Source organism: Drosophila miranda, chromosome 3, assembly GCF_003369915.1.
Source record: "Drosophila miranda strain MSH22 chromosome 3, D.miranda_PacBio2.1, whole genome shotgun sequence".
Lineage (NCBI taxonomy): Eukaryota > Metazoa > Arthropoda > Insecta > Diptera > Drosophilidae > Drosophila > Drosophila miranda.
This window is the reverse complement of record NC_046676.1, coordinates 13,705,248-13,726,037: the sequence shown is the minus strand read 5'-3', so window position 1 is coordinate 13,726,037 and position 20,790 is coordinate 13,705,248. Positions and strand designations below refer to the sequence as shown.

The 20,790-nt window shown below is 43.3% G+C and overlaps 1 protein-coding gene across 2 annotated transcripts; it reads right to left on the bottom strand.

Moving 5' to 3' along the window:
* Positions 1–385: 385 nt before the first annotated feature.
* LOC108160786 (UNC93-like protein) lies at positions 386–11,158 on the bottom strand. Of its 2 annotated transcripts, XM_017294993.2 has the most exons (6): positions 10,935–11,158; positions 2,685–3,048; positions 1,365–1,907; positions 875–1,302; positions 655–817; positions 485–577 (listed from the first exon to the last, which is right to left on the bottom strand). In XM_017294993.2, exons 2-6 carry the CDS (start codon positions 3,029–3,031, stop codon positions 511–513), a joined length of 1,548 nt encoding a protein of 515 aa, XP_017150482.1. In that variant the 5' UTR covers positions 3,032–3,048; positions 10,935–11,158; the 3' UTR covers positions 485–510. The 2 variants fall into 2 exon arrangements, with proteins under 2 accessions (XP_033246866.1, XP_017150482.1); XM_033390975.1 differs by lacking the exon at positions 10,935–11,158 and having other exon boundaries at positions 386–577; positions 2,685–3,031.
* Between the last annotated feature and the right edge of the window lie 9,632 nt (positions 11,159–20,790).

The window sequence follows — 20,790 nt, the reverse complement described above, 5'->3', positions numbered from 1 at the left end:
CTGCCAACAGCAGGAGAATCCTTAGAGTTTGCATGCTGTTTACCGCTTGAAGACAAACTAGGATCTGTTGTCAGTACACAAAATGCAGCTGGGTTTTTATAGCTTTCCAAGCTGGCAAGAACGAACGAAACACAGTCCACTGATAAGCGTCACAGCAGTGCACAATATATTTAAATTTATATTTATAATTTATTTTAATATTGTCTTTTTTTATTATGGCATTTATGGTCAGAAGTCAGACCTTTGGTAGAATGTGTACCCAAATGAACCCCAAAAAAAAGATAAGGCTAATTAGTTAAGGGAACAGATGCGCGCCGCTTTCAATTTTGAGAATTTGCCGCAAGATTGATATTTCCTTCAACGCTGGAGCTGGTGTAAAGAGTACTTTCGCTATTTTTGTTAAGATATTATTTATTAAACTATGGTATCTTAAAATCTACTATTGGCAATATCACAAAAGGCAACAATTTCATGGCAAGGGAATGACTCCATCAATCAATCATCTACTGGTCAATCGCTCAGCATGATCTCGAGATTCTTTTGTTTTTGCCAGACGCGGTATTCGATGAGACCGTAGCTGGAAGGAGAAACGTCAATCATGAATAAACGGTTCAAAGAATCAAATTCAAATCGAAATTCAAATTGGAAACTCACCCCACACAACCCACCAGCATGACGCACATCAGAATCACCAATTTGGTGGAGGTGCAAAGCTGAGAGCTTATCACGTATCCAATAACCGAGCCCGTGCTTTCCCACAGCCGAAAGTTGCTATAAGCCGCAATCAGATGGTTCGGGAACAAGATGCCATAAAAAGCTGCAAGCAGAAAAGCTTCAGTTTATTTAGTTAGTAGCTAACAAAGCTCTCACTTACCGTTTACCACAACCAACCAGACGCCATCGCAGATGCCCCAAACGGCCGCAAAGGCGCAATACCGGATGTAGTCGCCCTCTCGCGCCTCCCACGTGTACATGTACGCCAGGAGGCAGAGATTCAGGACAGCACAGAGTCCGGCCAAGGTGATGCGTCCAATGCGCTCCACCAGAGCACCCGCAATGCCAGCTGCTATGGCATTGGCGATGCCAAAGCAAATCATGGCGAAACCGATCTTCGAAATGCCCCAGCCGCAGGCCACAAACGAGCGGGTGAAATCCACGGCCAGGAAAGCCTCCTCCAGTCCAATGAACATGGTAATGGGCAGCATCAGGATCTGGCGGCGCTTGCGCAGCAGGTTAATGGTCACCGTCAGCAACTTTAGGCCAGAAATTCCGTCTCCTGTGTCGCCGCGCTTGACGCCATAGCTGTGGAAGAGTACATATAATGTGATATCAACAGTAATATTTGTAGTCATCCTTCTACTTACCGCTTTAGGGAACTTACGCCAAAGATCATCATGACGACGGCAGCAGCCATGCAGGCCAGGAAAATCGAGTTCAGCAGCTGAATCTGCTCCGGAGCCGGAGGCACCAGATTGGGATTGGCCTCGGCCCCCACACCCGGACAAAAGCGTGCGCCACACAACTCGCCCACTTTGCTGAGGCTTGGGCTGCTATTCTCTTCCATTTCCAGGCTGCCATTGCTCGCGGTCTTGGCCGGACCACTCAGGGTGAGCACCGAGGAGGAGATAAGGTTACCCCAGACCTGTGCCATCTGGTAGAAGATGAAGAACAGACCGAAGAACTTGACCGTGTTGACATCCTTCCGTGACTTGTTGCCGCGCACTTGAGTCAGCGCCTCCGATACGGTGGATAGGTAAGTGCACTTGGAGCACCACAGAGGTCCTCCGCCGAAGCCCACCATTAGAGCTGCGGGAATCAGTGTCTCGAACCGGGGATAGAACTGGGCGGCGATGTAGGGCATGTAGGCGAACAGAGCGAGGGCCATGGTCAAGCGGCAGCCGAACCAACTGTTGATTATAGTGGAATGTGGAGAGTGTTTTGGCAAGTGGCAAGTGGGACATGGCACATGCTTAGCAGGCGGTCATTTATTTTGGGGCACCAATGACGTGCCAAGGACACCGTGCCTGGGGGCCATAAATCTAAATAAATCGAGTTAACTGATTAAAGTTGGTCAAGCCAGCACAACAGAGACCCGTTCTAGCCATCGCGCGTGCCCCGAATAAGTCAAGCGAGGCGGGGCGGCTGCAGCTAGGGTTGCTATAAATTAGCGATTTGTTTAAATGTCAGACCAAACAAAATAGCATAGCGGGCGTGGACGTGGGCGGCCGGCTGCCATGATGTGGGGACAGACCTTTCCATTGGCTATGGGAGGGGTTCCGCATCGACTCTAATCCTGGGACTTCCTGTTGACATTTTAACAGTCAAATGCGCTCGCAGCCCATTATTCTGACTGCGCTTTTGGCCATGTCACATCTACATAAATCCCACATAAAAAATGCCACCAGACAATTACCGAAACTTTTATGGAATGCCCCACATGGAAGAATGTGGCCTCCCTCAGGAGAGACAGCAGAGCGGCAGACCAACATAAATTGGCAATTATTTTTGAGTGGCAAGACTTGGGTATGCCAATGAAAATGAAGCGACCTGTGTCTCTGTCTGGTTTCAATTTGACTTTAACATGAAAGAAATCAAAGAAAGGATAGCTTTCGGATCAATCCAAAGGTTCTGCACATTTACATATATCCCAGTTCTAAACGTATAGGCACTAAACAGACACTTACCTAATCACAGTCATGGGCAGAAACACATTCGACAATATCAGGGAGCCGTAGATGACGGCCAGTGTGGTGGTGCCCAGGGCCTTGTCCGCATTCACCGAGCTCTGGAGGTTCGATGTGCCATGGAAGGCCGTGAAATGTATCATAAACGCGAGGCCAATCACAACGACATTTCGGGTGATAATGAAACGTTCTCGTGGCTCGTACCGCCACTGATTGACTTTGTTGTCGCCACTCGACCCAGTGGCGGGCGCTCCCGTTGGAGCTGTGATGCCATTGCCATGTGCAGCACTTGTGTCCAAAGCGAGTTCCTCGTTGATGCTATCCGATGTGCTATTCGGGAGTGCCATGCCGATAGAAGAGAGCTCTGTAAATACGGAATACATTTTGCTTGCTTTTATTTTCTGTACCTATAATGTAATCTCTGTGACCAGTTGCCAATGAATGCACAGGCCAAACGGCAGCTGCAGCTGTAGCCGGTGTGATTTAATTAACATGGAGTTTCATCGGTTGCATGAAAAAAACTCAGTCGTAGTTAAAGCAGGTGTCGTGTGGCTGAGATAGGGAAAACACAGTTGTTGTATAGTCAAAATAGATCTTTTTAATTTAAAATTTGCAGCATTAAAAGGTTCCATTTCGTGCTGTTTAATGGCCATGAACATCACAAGAGCAGCTTTAAGTTATTCATGTGGCTTCCTACCTTCCTACATTCCCGGCCCCAAGCCCAAGCCACAGACACTATCCATGGGTTTTCGGTTTATATTTCGCTTTCGCTTTTGGGAATAAGCTCGCTTCCAATGCCACGCCCACACACATACATACACGCACATATAGCCCGAAAGATATAGGCTTTGGTCCTGCTTCAGTCTCAAGCACATTGTCGCCAACTTATAATCCTTTAGGCAGCCTCACAGCACGAACTCCGTCTGGCAGCCTACAATTTATGCCTGTCTACACCCTGCTCAGTGGCTCAGAGGGATCGGGGTGGGAGAGGATGGCTTTGAGGGGAGTTGCAGGGGTGTGTATCGTGGGCTCTGGCCTAAAAACGTTTGCTCAACTCTGTTTGCATTTGATTTTGGGCCGTGCCAACGACACTTTATGAAATTTTACACCTTTGATAAAATGTTAAAGGCCTGTTTACCATCTTCTGACTGGCTTCACAGCTCCTCCCCCTTTCCACTCCCCCATTTCCCTTATAAAGCCTTTTTCCTCTGTTGTCTTGATTTAATGTAAATCGCTGGCTATATACAACCTTATTGAATTGAAATGTTGGCCCTGCCAGTTCCCGCTGTTCCCCCCCGGGAGGGTTAAAGTTGAAAATTGATTCTGAATACCTGGAGGCGTTACATTAAGCGCTGTGGAATTAATTGCCCAAAAAGTAGAATTCCTCATTAACAGGGAATCGTCAGCGATTCGCCGTCAAAGCCTCTAGCCAACCTGCCGTGTGGATGCTTATGGGCAATTAATTGCATTAAAATCAAAGCTGTAAATCAATTTTATTGGCTTTTACTTGGTACCAACATTCATCATACGCAGTGGTGTATACCTGTATATTGTGGGATTTCAACTAATTAGATGGCGTCAAATGCAGCCACATTCATCAATGGGAACGCTTCAAATATGCCGAGAGACCCGCATGAGAAATATCATCAAGTTTAAGTCGAATACGTACGTTAGGCAGCTTCAACTTTGAAGCATGTTTGACCACAAAAGGATATCCTGTAATGAATAGTTGACAGCCCATATAAAGCGACAAGTATGAGGGATGGATGGGCGGGGGGGGGGGGGAGTAGCACAGGAGGTGTTTGCTCCGATAGAAAGTTCAGTGTAATGTTGGGTCAGCAGTTGGGAGCATCATCGTTCATCATCTAAATGAAAATCTGGCATAATCATCAGAATGGGCGAAACCCAAATGGCCAACCATTTGTTTTTTATGTACAAAAAACCAGCCACCACCCACCAGCCACCACCCACACTCACATACCCTTTTCCCCATCCATGCCGTGGCCTGTCTCTGCCTCGGCCACTTCCCGGGCATTAAACAAAGCAGAGCCCGAGGCCCGACACAACGTTGGCTCGTTAAAGAACATTTTGGCTTTATATAAAATACGAGAGAGTCTACTGGCGAGGAACTGATAACAATGATTCAACTGGGGCTGGACTTCTGGTTTTATGTGCCTCACACTGGTTGACCAGTAATTTAGTTAAATTATTGTCCGTCCTTTTGTCAGTCCGTCAGTCTGTCTGTCAGAGAATGTGAAACCTTACCGATCTCTGAGGTTTGGTGTTTGCTTTGTGGGGGAATGTTTTGAGGGATTTCAGATGAAATGCCAGAACATATACGAGTGTGTATTGTAATAAATCTCTCACTCAAAACTTCAATTTGTATTCCTTTAACTTTGTTTTACATTTGTTTGGATTTGATAAATGGACTTCGGCATATGTTGAGATGCTTGTTTACACATTTGGCTGTAGCCCAGAAAAAGGAGCAACAGCCACCATCCTAAACCAACCATCGCCCCCACGCGCACAGACACACACTCTAATCAATCACTGCCAAATAAAAAGTGAGGCACACGAAAACATTGACTTATGGCGCTGACAGAAGGCAAATACTTTCAACATTCGCACTTGATGCTGGATGCTGGATGCTGGATGCTGGATGCCCTATTGGCCGGAACAACTTGGCTCTTGGCGGCACATGTGGCGAACGGCAGGCATTAATGTCCTACAATTAACTTTAGATCAATTATATCGGCGACCATGGCTGGACCTCAGCATCTGGCTGTTAATTAGCCAACAAACCAGGCAAAACACACAAATGAGTGGGGAGCCAATCGAGGTCAAAGAGCACCACCGCAGGAACACTGAAAGAAACAAGACCACATTGGATATCCAGTTTCTGTATGCAGATTTAGAGGAATCTTTATCTTTAAAAATATCTTAACAGATGCTTATCCTCATAATTTCCCCTTTTCCATGGATTGGTCATTGATTTCACGAGTTCTCTATTCATTTGAAACATTTTTTTGAAGTGCAACAAGTTTGGAAACCGAAACGCTTTGCATGGAGATTTGTTTGTGTATGTGTTTAACGGTATTTGCATGCAGACGATGGCAAATATTTGTCGGAGTTGCTGTGCGGCCAGTAGTTGTAGATGTTGCACCCAATTGAATCCACATTAACTTAACGATTCCGTGCCGAAAGCCGAGATTTTGCTAAGGGAACCAGCTCAGCCGAATGACAATGCAAGCGGTCCGCAAAGGAAATGACTCTGGGAGGACAGGAACATCCTACAACAGAGACAAATGAACTGGGGGGCTTGTGGGTATCTGGCGGCGTTTCAGTCTTTGATTCGATGTTGAACTGTGTGGATTTCGATTACTCTGTGATTGCAAATGTATCAAAGTCCCGAAACACAGCGTCCCCGAAAGCGCATGAATGTCTGCCATCGTCCTTTGTGTGAAAAGAACTGTGTTTCATGTCACATCACTTGCCCCCTGCAGTTGGCAACAAAGAACACAACAAATAATAGCATAGGGGAAAGTTAAAAAAAAAAAACAAAATAATGGAATAGAAGAACACAACACAAAGCATATTTCCCTTTTACCAAAAACGAAATACATTTTTAAGGCCCAGACAGCGGACGGTATACACTCGTAAATCATAGGCGCCTCTGCAGCGCCCAGAGCCAGGAAATATTTTTATTGGACACTCAGGGGTGGCGAATAAGCTTACTTTATGGAGCCCAGCACGCGAGCTCTAACTCGAACTATATTTAAGGATTTAAGTGCGACAGAAGCTGCACAAGAAGAGTTTTCTCATTTCCTAATCCAAGGAAGTATTATGGAATATTTTGGGCTCTCATGCATTACAAAGCAGGGAAACTCAACAAAATCCATGGTCCTACATATATGAAGATATGTATGTATATGTGTAACCGATTTGCATACCGACACAGAAAATTATGTATCCGCACTATCTGGAAAATTACGCATGCTTTTTCCCATAAAGCAATCACTTCCTAATCCTTCCTTGGCCCCTCTCAGTCTTTGTTCTCTGCGGTGGGTTCCCCAATTGCTTCCCATTGTTCACATGATTCAGTTGATCTCTTCATTGTTCCTCTGCACTGTGCAGAATGGACCGAGCCGATTGTGGGAGCACTTTGCATGAGAGCCTGCAGTACCTGTCGGTGCCCCCCTTCATGGTCCGCACACCGGATACCGACTTTGCCGGAATTAAGATAATGTCTTATTAAGCTCATGTCTAATGACCCGTGGCTTGCAGAGCAAGCGGTGGTCCCAGAGTTTTATTTAAATTTGATTAAGACAGAAATCAATTCGAAGAAGACATCGCCACGCAGCCAATCATAAATTTATAATGTCATCAGAAGCAATACGAGTTTTATTTTGGATGTCAACATTTTTGCCCCTCCCTGACACCACTTCCGGTTGCCCCAGTTATTTTGACGCGACATTGGGTTTTATGTGGTCGGGTGCGTCAAAAGTTTGGCCTAAAATTGGGCCATATAAAAAAAAGCGCAGAAGCGTAATGCAAACGTAAACGTTTTCATTACTCCCGCGGAAGTTCGAGGCCAATAAAAATGACAATAATATAAATGGTGGGGGATGAATGTGAGTCCCGCCGAATACGGCGGGGCGATGTTTATTCCCCCATAAGTACGAGGGTGGGCTGATAAATAGTCGAGCTACCAAAGAAAACACGACTTTTTCTAATTTTTAAATAGCTGATAGAAAACACTAATCGAATCAAATATTTATTGGATGGTTAGCCATGTGTTCCTCTGTCAAGGCTGATTACTTATCGGCCGGCCCTCGTATATCAAAGCCGGTTCAATCAAATCATTTCAACTGGCACTTTAATGTCTGAACATAACATTTTCCCGCTGTTATTGTCCAGGCAACAGTCAGCTGCTCTTCTCTGTTACTGCTAACAGGGGGCTGTTGAAATTTCCCTCTCTGCTAAAACGAACAGCTTAAGAGAGTTTTTATTTAACAGAGCCTGTTATCTACGTACATTTCTTTTGGGGATACGCAAATCAATCGGCGATATAAATATGAAGGAAATACATAATTGGAAAAAATAATGCAGAAATATCATTTGAAATATTTTGATAGAATGGAAAAGCACATGAATGTTATAGAGTTTAACCTTTGGTTAGATCTTCCTCAAATTTTCCCCAAATTTTCAGAAATAAAGCTGTTCCCTATAAACTTGATACTCACACACCCACAACCTTCGGCTTACGTGCAACATTGTGGCTCCGTTTATGCACATGGGCGAAACTTACCCTGGAACTGCAAAGCTGTCGATGCCCCCAACTAATTTGCACGTTTTACTGCCAGACTCCAGCAGACGCAGCAACAATGCTGCACTATATTTGAGGAAACCCAAAGGGTACGGCAGCTGGTTAGAGTGCTAGCAGTGCAAAAGCTAAGGTAAGCCATAATCCAAGTTAGCTATGAACTGTGGACTCCAATGCAAGGCTGAAATTCACGGAAACGGAAATGAAAGTGGCAAACACACATAGACACACACACACAGATGCTCCGAATTCCAAATGGCCAATAAGGTTCCTACTGCAGCATCTGAATCGACATCTCCTGGGAGGGAGAAAACTAGAAAAAATCGTTGCATGGGAACGCCTTGAAATAGCATTCTCCACCTCGAACCCGAGCGAATCTTTAAATATTTATTCACTTTTCACTGCCATTCTCTCAGTCCGCTCCCGAAAACAGACAGGGGAAGAAGCCACTCTTGCAGTTGTGTATTTGCCGAGTACTTCCGCTTTGCCGCCCTTTATGCTGCTTATTTTCAACACGGCGTCCTCCCACTCGTCGGTCTCGTTGAACGTTGGGCTACTGAATGTGGGAGCGTGGGTGTATGGCTGCCTGTGAGTGTTTGTGGGTGAGTGCGTGAGTGAGTGCGGAAAATTCAATGGAATTTCGGTTTGGTTTTCATTTGCTTACTGCATTTTATGTACTTGTTGTCGTCTCCATTTCCTCCACAACTCGGCAGCTATAAGCACAGAAACATTGGAGGACAGAAGGACAAATGCTTCACTTCCTCGATTGAATGCAAACACTGTGAACGGTTGACACTTTCCCGGGAAAAGAGTGAGCTTACAGATTACTTGGATTGGCGTCAGTTAGCATGGTTAACCTTTCCTTTCATCCTGCTGAATGCATTCCATCTTTTAGATCTTGTAAATCACTGCCACTTTTCAGTGCCTATGCTTTGCCCTTTGTCAATTATCCCTTAACTGGTGCTACAATGTGGTAGAGTCATGCCCCACACCTTTAACTTAATCGAGTGAAGGGATTGAGAATGCAAATTCCATTCAGACTCCGAATAGCCATACCCACGGCACAGGGCTTTGTTGAACATTAATTGAGAAATATGCAATAAAGTGTGGAAACTGTTCGTTATGGCTGATGCAATTTCCCCAACGATTTCCAACCCACTCTTTTCTCTCTATCTCACTATCTCTCTCTGTCTCTCTCCCTCTCTCTGTTGTCGCAAGTTAAATACAAAATTATGTCTCCATCGTGCTTGCAAATGTAATTTATGCCAAATGAGCAGCAGCCACAAACACGGAGGGTCTCTCGCCTCGCTATCATCATAACTTATTTAATATACAAAAAAAAAAAAAAGCAACGAAAACATTTGCCACATGCTGCACGCGAAAATTTTGATGAGACAAGCGACAGGGTCTGCTTACGCTGACAATCAACTGCAGCAATGAATGGTATGGGCCCTCGGCAGTCACCCACTCGCCCACTCGCCCACTCACCGCTCACCCACTCACGTGTGCGTGGTTTGATGGCCCTACAATTTCGCGTTTCCGCTTCGCTTTTTAATAAGTTTTTCCGACCTCGTGTCCGGAGCAGGCACAAAAGCCATGGCGGGGAAATTTGAATATGTGTGCTGTGCGGCTCGGGTTCGGGTTCGGTGGGTGGGATGCGTTGTGGCTTCTTTATTCGGCATGGTACAAAGAGGACTAGCGTTGACTGTATTTATTGGATTTGTAGTGTTCCATTCCGTACTGTAGTTGCCACGAATGGGTAGGCTTACAAGCTCTCTTTATACATATAAAGAACCGCTCCATTAACTGATCGGAGTGGCTTTCAATCAATAGTTCGCTTGATTAAAGTGTAAAGTGAAATTGGAGTGATCAAGTGCAATTTAGCACACTTTGGCCCCTTGAAAATCGAAAGAGTTTTCTCTCTCGGTCACTTTTCTCTCTGTAAAATACAAACTTAACTTTTTCCTTGTGGCAACTTAGTTGCTGCGAAGTCAAATAAACTTTACGCTGCCGGAAAGTCGAGGCATCGACGAAGGCGTTCCCAAGTACATTTTAATTAGCATAAAATCCTTTTCCATTTCCCATTTCACTCCATGCTTCTTGTGTCCGGGCGCAACTTTTCAGTGGCTTCAGCGGAAAAGCGGAACAAAGACTCGGATAGTAAATGATATGGCATTGGGATTGGGCCAGGATATCCCACTCGAACAAGGAATGTGATTACGTATTCATAGGCAGGCCCATATGCACTTCATTACTGAGCAGCCACAGGACTGACAGCCACAAGGAAAGAGGAAAGAGGAAAGAGAATAATTCAATTAAGTTCGGAGCTCCATCTTTTTTCCACCCATTCGTTTACATTGTTGTCATCGAGGTATGTGTGATTGAAGTCTGCACCTGAACCACAAGGACATGTTCCCGTTGTTTCGCCCGCATCTTTGGTATGTTATATCTTTTCGTTTTCGTAAATGTGGATGGGGGCCACAGGCCCCTCTCGAAAGCTAAAAAAAGGTCCCAAAAACCATGTAAGTCAGAAAGGATGATAGGACTGTCCGAACAACGAAAGGTGAATGGTTTTTTCATCTGTGAGTATCCGTCTAGTCAACTATTGATCGCTAGAAGTTTCTGTTCATTTTACAATATTTACGATTGCTGATGTTTGTTTTCTGGTGTTGATATACGAGAATGACGATTTTTTAAATTTGTTTAATAGTTGCCTTTATGGTTTTTAATTAAGCCCTATGGTTAAATTTTTATTATCTTTACTGAAGTGTCAGCTGCAGATTTGTATGCAAATTAAACATTGAAATGTGAATAACACATGTAATGAAATTGTGAAAATATCTGCGACACACATTCTGATGATATTCCATGGAAATAGTCCGAACTTAATTAAATTATTACAGACAACGTGATTCTACTAAAATTACCTGTGGATGGGAATTGGTTTAAAAAATTAAAATTCCACTCCTTATAAGGTGGCCTACACGCGCCACTATCGATGCCCCAAAAAGGTGACCGTCTGACGAGAGTTGCGTCCCGGATCTGTTCTGCGAAGGGCGAGACGAGACGAGGCGAGACGATACGATTCCCAAACCAAAGCGAAGCGAACTGAACCGTTTTCGAGCGCAATTAAAACTAAACTAATATCTCGATCGTCGACTTCTAAATATGAAGTGGAATGGAAATGAACTGAATGCGACAGCAGCACCAGCACCAGCAGCGACCGTAGAGGCAACAGGTTTCAGCTCTCCGCTCTTCGATTATTGCCGATTCATTTGCATAATTCAAACGTGTATTACGATGCAAATATTGATTTGTCTGACATTTCATTCCATTCCCTTGAGAGAACTTACAAGAAACGTGACGCAAGCGGAGATGGAGGCGGAGACGGAGACGGAGACGGAGACGAAGACGAAGGCGTGTCAAGGCTCTAATTTACCACAAATCTGCGGTTGACCGTCAGGTGCGCCAGTTGATGGCAACTTTAGCAATCATCCACGATGCTGCGCTCCTCCTACCTCCTCCTACCCACTGACTCATCTAGAGCCCAGAGTGCTGCTAACCACATTACCTGACGCACAAACACTTGCCAACACGTTCCGAACCCGTCGAGGAAGTGTAATGAACGCTGTCAGCTGATTTAGATTGCTCGATAGTGGGAGGTCGGTCGCATTTAAGCAGGAACATTCATTACCAGACAGCGACTCGACTTGTTGAGTGCAATTGTGACAAACGTTGAACAAGTGCGGCTGACAGGCGAAATGAACAACGTTCCGCTCCAAAGTTGACTCGAAGTCATTGGGGGATGCAATGAACCTTTCTCTGGATAGATAGATGGGCAATTACGTTGAATTTGTACGTTAGATAAGGTTAGATAACAAAACGCAATGTCGTAAGAGGGACCCGAGATATGACAATGTCAGACATGGAAAGCAATTGGGACTGATAAATGACAATTCTCGCACCTCTGTATGTATGTACTTCTGTTATTATTCACGACTCTAGTGCAGCTCTCTAAGCGGTGCTAATTACACACAACAATTAGTTGATTCCCAAAATGGCATCGGAATCACATCGCGCATCAGCCAGGCGGATTGGGGGAAGTTCAGCAGGTAATTCCCTCGATGCGTCAGTTGTGGAAACAGGTCTTGAGTGTGCTTTTGTTGGTTCTTGGCATTGGCCTTACATACCACTAGTCGGGGACACTCAAATTGGCTATTACCATAAGCTCCGCTCCTCGCCATCCCGCCTGTCCAGCATTCTGCATAATCCGCTTATGAGCTACGCTTCGGAGAGCAGGAGAGCGAAGCCGAAATCCAAACATCAATGTGGACTGTGGCGCCTGTGGCGATTTCGTGAAGTACCAAGTACTTGGAATTCAGCTGCTGACGCCTTTCACTCGATTTCAGCTGCTGGCTCTCTGGATCTTTGGCCATAAATCTGGCCCAGGGTCATGCAGGTTTGCTCTTATTTCGCTTGACAATTTTGCCACTCGAATATGTGTCTCACGTCATTAGCTGTCCGCGCGTGAGAGGCCAAAGCCCGGACACCTAATACGAGATTGAGATTCGCTTGGCATTCGGCATTGATGATGTGCTAGACTGCTTCAACAAGAAATGCAACATTTAGGGCTGAACTTTTCCCATTAAAGGCATATTGCAGTACACATAAAGCAAGGACATTGAATTCCTGCAATGCAATCAGTGCCTCCTCTACATACATGCTTTACAATCTGTGGTGGCATCGATAGAAACAAACAACTTAATGCTAACTTAACTCAACATATTGACATTTCAATAAAGATTATTATCTTATTAATACACATCAGGGCATTGTTGGACTGTTGTGGATAATAAGGCAAGAAGCGAGGAAACTATTTAGCTTATTATTTATTTGTTTGTCTTTTTTTCAGGTAATTTGCTGGACACAAACGGATTGCTAAAGGAGATAATTTTAATTAGATTTGAATTGTAATTTAGTTTATTAGAAAACTAGTGTATTGCATTTTATATACCCTTCTCAGAACACTTTTTGTAGTCCGCATTGACGGTGCACGGATATCTGGCGGACCGGTCTAAATATACATATGTATATGGAAGTTTCTCTTGGTAAACACTTTCCTTTCGATTTTTGTTTTTTAAGAGCAACCAAACCATCAAGGGTAACCGTAACAGTTGAATGTTAAACAAGGCCTTAACATAGCATCCACTATGTCAGAGCTTTCCATTAGCCAACACACGAACCAGCCTATTGTTCAAACTCAATAACATAATATTTAGCAAATAGCATATATATTTAACAGATAAACATGTAAAATACATGTAAGTATAAATGTAAATTCATGAAAATGTAGAATTGTTGGTCTTCGAAAGGAATCCCAAGATCATGCGGAGCTGATTGATCGGTAGTCATTCCCTTACCATGAAAATGTTGCCATGATATATTGCATTTATTATAGAGAATTGTTTTTAAGTTGTTGAAAAAAACTAAAAACGCTGTTAACACCAAAATAAAAATTTAATTGAGAACCCGCCTGGTTTATTTGGATAAATATACGCCAAATATCTCAGGCTATCTCAGGCACATAAATGTGGTCTGAAATGTTGAGATAAAGGCAATCTGATCGTTTATTATTAAACATAATCACGGAATACGGTTTTTTTTTGTATTAAATGTTTTTATTAGTCCAACAGTTCTATCGATCATATAATGCACATCATTTCGAACACAATGAACACCCTCTTCAATTTATTAATGATGGAGATTACAATAATAATAATAATCAGTGCTTTAATTGAATGGAATAAAATTGATTGATTTTAAATACTTAATTCGGCGTTTCAACCAGAAACACTTACTGGCTTTAATGAATACCAATTAAGCTCAGTTACCTTTGTTATTTTCCATATTCGTTGCCAAATACAACAGAAAATATTTTCAAGTAATTAAAAACATTTTAATGAAAACACAACAAAAAGCCAACGTTTTTAATGAATGCAATATAGTGACAACAATCGTATCATGTTTACATACGAGTAGTAATGACAAACGAGTAGAAATATATTTTTCTAGCTGTATTCTTGTAAACTCTGCCACAAAATATTTAAATTCCACACAAAGACCGTCAGAAAATATAAATACAAGCTGATGCTGTTGGTAAATGAATCACTTAGGTAATAATGTATTCGCATGTTATTCAAATTCAAAGCCAAAACAAAAAATATCAGAGCGGCTAACAAACACAAACTAAACGTGCGAACTATCAGAAAATCGAGTACGGGGAAAATTTCATTGGCAGCTAAAAATATTACGAATTATGGAAATTATGGTAAAATAAATATTTTCACAATAAGTTTAATTGGAATCGCATTATGTGGGCTTTTCAGAATAATTCAAGCAACAAAACAAGCAAGTACTGGCAAAATATTCACTAAGAGATGGAAAGCCATTGAATAAATTTCAGGTTTGGATAACAATTAGCATAGTTCAAGTATATCAATTACTTCACTTAGCCATCTATCGCTTCTTCAAATTCCATCGGCCATAAGGGCATTTATACATCTATTAAAATATCCATCCCCCAATTTGTCTATTCATGTAACTGTATAGCCATACCACTCAACAGCATACTTATTTATACAATACTAATTTCTGTGAGCAGAACAGAGATAGCATCCCTGGTTGAGCTGCTGTCTCTCCTGGACTACGCAATGTGCCACAAACAACATGCAACATGCAACATGCAGGCTGCCACTTCCCACGCATAACTTACTAGCCCACAACTCACAGCCTTTCCTTCTGAGAGGCAAATATATGGTATAATTATTCCCGACAGGAAGCTAACTACAATGGAATTATAACCAATTAATTAATTTGGTTGATTTAATACCGTACCGCAGGCGACTCGATTAATGGACACACCTGTATCCCGTATCCATATTAAAATTAAATTCGCATGCAGCTATGGAGAAATATTTAATTGAAACTGCAAAATCGGTTTCGTTGCGTTGCGTTACAGCATTTTGCTTTTAGCCCTGTGTCTGATGCATTTGTAGCCCTACACGCTAAATGCAATTAAGTGGGCCCCGAAACTAATTACAAATTCCATTAGGATCGAAATGTTTTTGGCAATCGTTGCATTCAGCTCCCACCAAAAATCATCCCGATAGGTTGACAAGGGCATTCTTCTTTAATTAGATAATTAAGAGCCTCTTAAATGTGGAAGAAACTTTAACATATTTCGCTTATGTATACAGCATTTTGGGGAAAATTAATTAAAAAACTTTTGGCCAATCAGGGAGAACAAGGGGGAAATTTGTTTGCAAATAAATCTTTATGGATTAAGCGTGCTCCTTGTGTTGATGTTGTTGTGCCGCAGTCCATACTTTCGCCCCTGCCCCAGCACAGCCTCCTCTCCATTACGGCTTAACAAAAGATATTTTGGAAAAGCTTTAAAAACTACTTTGTTGCCCAGACCGCCGGGAAACTTTTCCACCGACAAGGGAGGCGCGCAATGAGAAGGAAACCCGAATTGATAGGAACTCAGGATGAGATGGTGCACAGAAGATTGAGTGTGGATGGGAGGGGTCGGTGTTGGTGTTGGTGTTGTTGGTGGTTGGACTAGACACCCAGCAGCATCGACATCGACGGGGCAGTGATTTATGCGTTTGGCCAAAAGCTTCCATCGAGGCGTGTGAAACCCCGGTGGTCTCTGGATGGAGCGGTGCCGAGCTGAATTGAGCTCCTCCAGCGGACTGAATTTTTGGTTTAATGAACTCGAATGTTAATAAATAAATTCGTCAATGAAAATGGAAAGTGGCAAGACAGTGGCTGCCTCAAAGCTATAGCTTTGCCATCAACGATTGCCACAGAGGAAAATAATGAAACGAAGATGAATTGCGGTCTGCTGGGCCCATTGTTGGCCAGTTTAATTTGCCGGCGACCGACCCCCAAGCGAAGGCAACATATTGCGGGCGTGGCCTAATGAGCTGCGATGAATGGAAATGAACCAGGGCAAATTCTCTGAGCAGCAGTCGAGTCAAAGCTGGTACTGAAACAGGAACTGCCAAAGGGCTGCTGCTGCTGCTAGCCCAACATCCTGAATAATGAAATGACACTCGAAATGCCCGGAAGCTTAAAACTTCGACAACAAATATACAATTTCGACTAATTAACGTTAATGGGTATATTCTTCAGCTTAAAAGCTATCCAGCAATATCGGAATAATGAAGGTTGGCAGGGAAATTGATCGGCCTCGCCTTATCCGATTCCGCAAACAAATTCGAGTGAATCCTTGGCTCCTCGAGACTTAAGAAAAACTCACTTTACTGCCGATTCATTATGCCATTCAAGCGATGGCCCCCACTAAACACCCGACACGCCATTTCGCTGCCCTATTTAAACGTGATTTAATTCGATTTATAGTTGAGTACGAGGGGACACCGACACCCACAGACAGTAGCAAGTAGCCGGAATTGCGCTGATTCTTATTTCTTCTTGATTTTATTGCTGACTGACCAATTGACTTGGCTCGCCTCGGGGCAATCAGCACATCATCGCACAGGGAGCTAGAGGGAGCGGGGCTGGGGGCCAGTCGCCCTCGCATCGCTTAATGGCATCGACATCCTGATTATCCATCCTGCACATCATCAGGCGACCCGCCAGCAGAGGGACCACATTATCGTTTGTTTTGATAGGTTTTTTTCTGTGCTTCCCCTCGATGGGATGATGGCGATAATACTCCACACACGCTGGCTTTTTGCCTTGTGCCCTCCATCCTCCAGCCATTTGTTTGCTGTTTTTTCTAAAGTCGAGTTGTTGTTTTCTGTTTGCTGTTTGTTGTTTTGGGTAACTGGAAACGAGTCATGCTAAAAACATTCATCAATTTTGTTATCCCTGACTACTCCGTACAACAGCCCCATGTCAGTATGTGGGATCCAAGTAAAGCACCCATTCCGGCAGCCATTCGCAGGTGCTTACATGGGGCTAAGAATAGACAAATGCAGATTGAAATTGATGGCCCCGGCTGTCGGATGTCGGCTGTCGGATGACGGCTTAGACCCCTAGCCACTTGTTAAATGTTTAAGTTCTCGATTACAAGACAAAAGCCGCTTTTCACCATTTACCTCGAAGGCAACAGAAGGAGGGCAACAAAGGAAGGCAAAGAGCGAGGCACGCAGGGAAAGTCACTCCTCCACCTATGCTTTGTCGAAATGTCGGTAGGGCCAGTTCCTGGTCTGAACTTTAAAAAGGAGAATAGCTAAAGGAATGACAGCAATTGATTGGAGGGTAAAATGCTCAAGGACACTTCAATTAGTAGTTTAGAAGATTAAGGATTGACTTGTATTGTGGCACATGGCTTTGAGATGCCTTTATTGATTTACCACGGGCTAGTTTCTGTGATTTTCGAGTGTCTTTGAGTGCCATTAAAGTTGTCAACATTTCAATTATTTCTGCACAAAGAATTCCTGATGTTTGTTTAGATGCATTTACTATTTACTATTAACTATTTCAGTTGAACATTTTTTTTAAATGACTTTTGGTTACCGAATGAAGACCCATCAATCCAATCCAATCCATTCCATTTCTCTCTAATCTATTGATCCTATTCCGATGTCAACAAGTGGCAACCAAATCCGGAATGGCTCAAATTGTCTCCCTGATTGTTTCTCCCACTACTGGCGTGTTATCCTTGGAACCCTGCACATGTCAACATTTGTTATATCCCCGGGTGTGACCCCACCCCATGCGATACGAGTAGTTTCGCCTTGATTCTGCCCGCCAACAGTGCAAACAACAAAAACAACAAAAAATCGTTATTATTATATGCAATGCTTGACTAGGTTCCATGTGGATGAAGCATTTCCATATCCGAATATTTCCCATCATGTGTGTGTGTGTGTCGGAGTTGGTGGGTTCTTAGTGGAGTGGCCTGGGGGTCTGTTTGGGTGGGTGCCTGTGGCTGGGGCTCTACCAAAATTGGATTTGACGTTGTTACCGCTCTCGCAGAAGCACAGCCCTCACACCCCGTGTGTATTGTCACAACTAATTGAGGTTTTTCGTTTGGCTTTGAACGAGGTCTTTGTCTAGTTTTGGCAAATATGAATGCCTGAAAATTCCCACCAACAGAGAACGACTATATTTTTGTGTCTCTCTCTCTCTCTCTCTCTCTCTCTCTCTCTCTCTCTCTCTCTCTCTCTCTCTCTCTCTCATTCTCCCTCTGCGATACGAGAAACAAATCGCATTTTAATTAATGTCGTTCTTTTATTTTTTCGTTCACTTCGCCATCGGCTACATAGTTTGCTGCTAAACAACACCAAAAAATAATAAAAAACGAAATCCCTGATAAATTGTCATAAAGGGCAAGCGGATGAGAATTTTCATCAAGTCCCTTTGTGCAACCTTTTGTTGCATATTTGAAATTTCCGCTGCCTCACTTATTGCAAATTTAATTCCCGAGTCGAGTTTTTTATTCACTTTTGGCTCGTTTTCTGATGAATCCCACAATAATCCACTCTTGAAAAAGTTCACGACGGAAAAGTCTGAATATAACTTTTCTGGTTTTCCTGTCATTTCCATCGATAAGTCCGCCAACAACCATAACCATAACAATACACAAAGTAAGCCAAATAATCGCGGGCACACAAGCACAGAAGCACACACTGAGAGCCGGGGAAAGCAATTTAGGTTCTAATGAGCAGCGCGTAAAACTGCTAGCAAGGTCAATTCCTTGTCCGGCTGGCTGATAAAAAAAATGATAAGCCCAAGACGACAGCGACAGCAGCTGCTACCCGAAAGGATACGCAGGGGAAGTTGAAGTCTGCTTTTAGAACACTGTTATACTACGTTATCCACTGTTATCCTGTAGCCTGTCCATTAAGTCTCTGTTAATGTTAACTCCGCGATTTGCATGCCGAACGCGTTCGCAGTGCTCGCATTTTTTATGCGGCATGAAACTGTTTTGATATTTTGTTTTCATATATTTTTATGGCCTGGTAAGCAAATTGTTGGGCGCGTGGCTAATACGAAAACAGCAGTGGGGGTGTGGCAGAGATTAGAGCCGACTCGAGGGGGCATTCAGTACTGAGGATGTGAGTCCTGATGATGGATTCGAAAGTGAAAAAGTGTAATTAATTTTAGAGCTTAGTTGTCAACTGGCATGGCGTGGCATTCTCTTCTCGAGATGTCGTGTGGCAAATGACGAAATGGCTTGCCTTGCCGCAAATCGCAAATTAAAATGAAAGCATTCGTTCTATAATCTCGAAAGCAAGCCGAAACAATTGAACTCAACGGAAAAACCGAAACAAACTGCCAACTGCCGATTCATTGTGCGTCAAATTAATGACAAAGTAAAATCTCAACAACAACAAAATGAAGAAAAGAACAAATACGGAACGAAGAAAGTTTTCCAGAATGACATAGCATTGAGAAAATGCGAGAAAAAGTGCACAACTATGTGGTACCCTGTGTCCTTTATCGAACTGGTTTTTGTCCAGAATCTGATGTAAAATTCCTCTTTCGCTCCATCAATTAACCATTGGTCTTCTATATAGATATGTACTTGATTTGCTCTGTGCCAAACTATCTGCCCCAAAGTGATTACACGTCACTGTGGATGGTAGCAAAAACTCGGCACCGGAGCTAACTTTTTCCCCACAGAATGCGAGCTAAGCCAAAGTGAAACATTTCCAAATTATTTCAAAAACGTTTCAAACGCACACACGGTAAACTAATCACGGCTGCACTTTGCTCAACCACACCACAGAGCAGAAAATGCCGAGAGAGGCCGTAACAGAGGCAGTTACAGTTACAATTTTGTAATGGCAGCGCAAATCCAAAATTCGGAAAATCCAATAAAAATGTACCACCAACGAGAGCCACCCATGTCCGCTGGCTGGTGAGGGTCTGGCAGTGGGCAGTGGGCACTGGGCATTGGGCAGACGTGCCAATCCAATTGGAAAAATTGGAAACAGCCTGGTCAATTTCTGGTCAAGTGTTGTGTCCGTACCCGTTGGTACTTTCAATCGACCAGAGATACAGTATATGTACATAGTCGAGTATGGGAGACGGGATGGTGAAAGGTACACAGAGCCGAGAGCAGAGAGAATGGCAGACAATATGTTTAACTAATGGATACTCGTATTTTGTTGTAGCATTTTAAAGTTTTTGTTCTTCTCTTTGTTTGGTCGTGATCTCTGCGTGTTGTCCTAAGGGGCCCTGACCTTTAGTTAACTTTTCATAATCGATGAGCAGGCAAATCCCATATAGAAAAGCCGCTTCACCGCATCCCCTCCTGGGAGACAAAATAAAGGGTTTTTCAACTTTAACCCTGCACCTTTTTTCATATTCTCCATCCCCTTTACAATAATAACAAGTGTGGCGGCAGGAGCAAAGTTTTGGCAGCCGAAAGTGGCCTAAAGAATATTTTTTTTCCCCTCCCAATCTCTCGTCCACCTTCCTTATAGCTCCCCAAGGGGCGTGTTTGTCTGTGAGTGGGCCGAATTGTGTGCAAAGTGTTTTCAAATAAAGATGCTAAGCTTTAAACATAATGGAATGAAAGTAGGGGAAATGATGTGACCAAATGTGTTCGGGATATTATAAAAAGGGCTACAAGAGAGGGAAAATCACATAAAAATATAAAATATAAATGGAAAGTAGGCCAGAAAGTATTTGCTTTTATTTCAGTTAAAATTTCTGAGAACTACGCTGCTTTTTAAATGAATTTTCACTAGATAGAACTCAGGGGGATTATTTACGGTAAATTATATCTCTAACACTACAGTA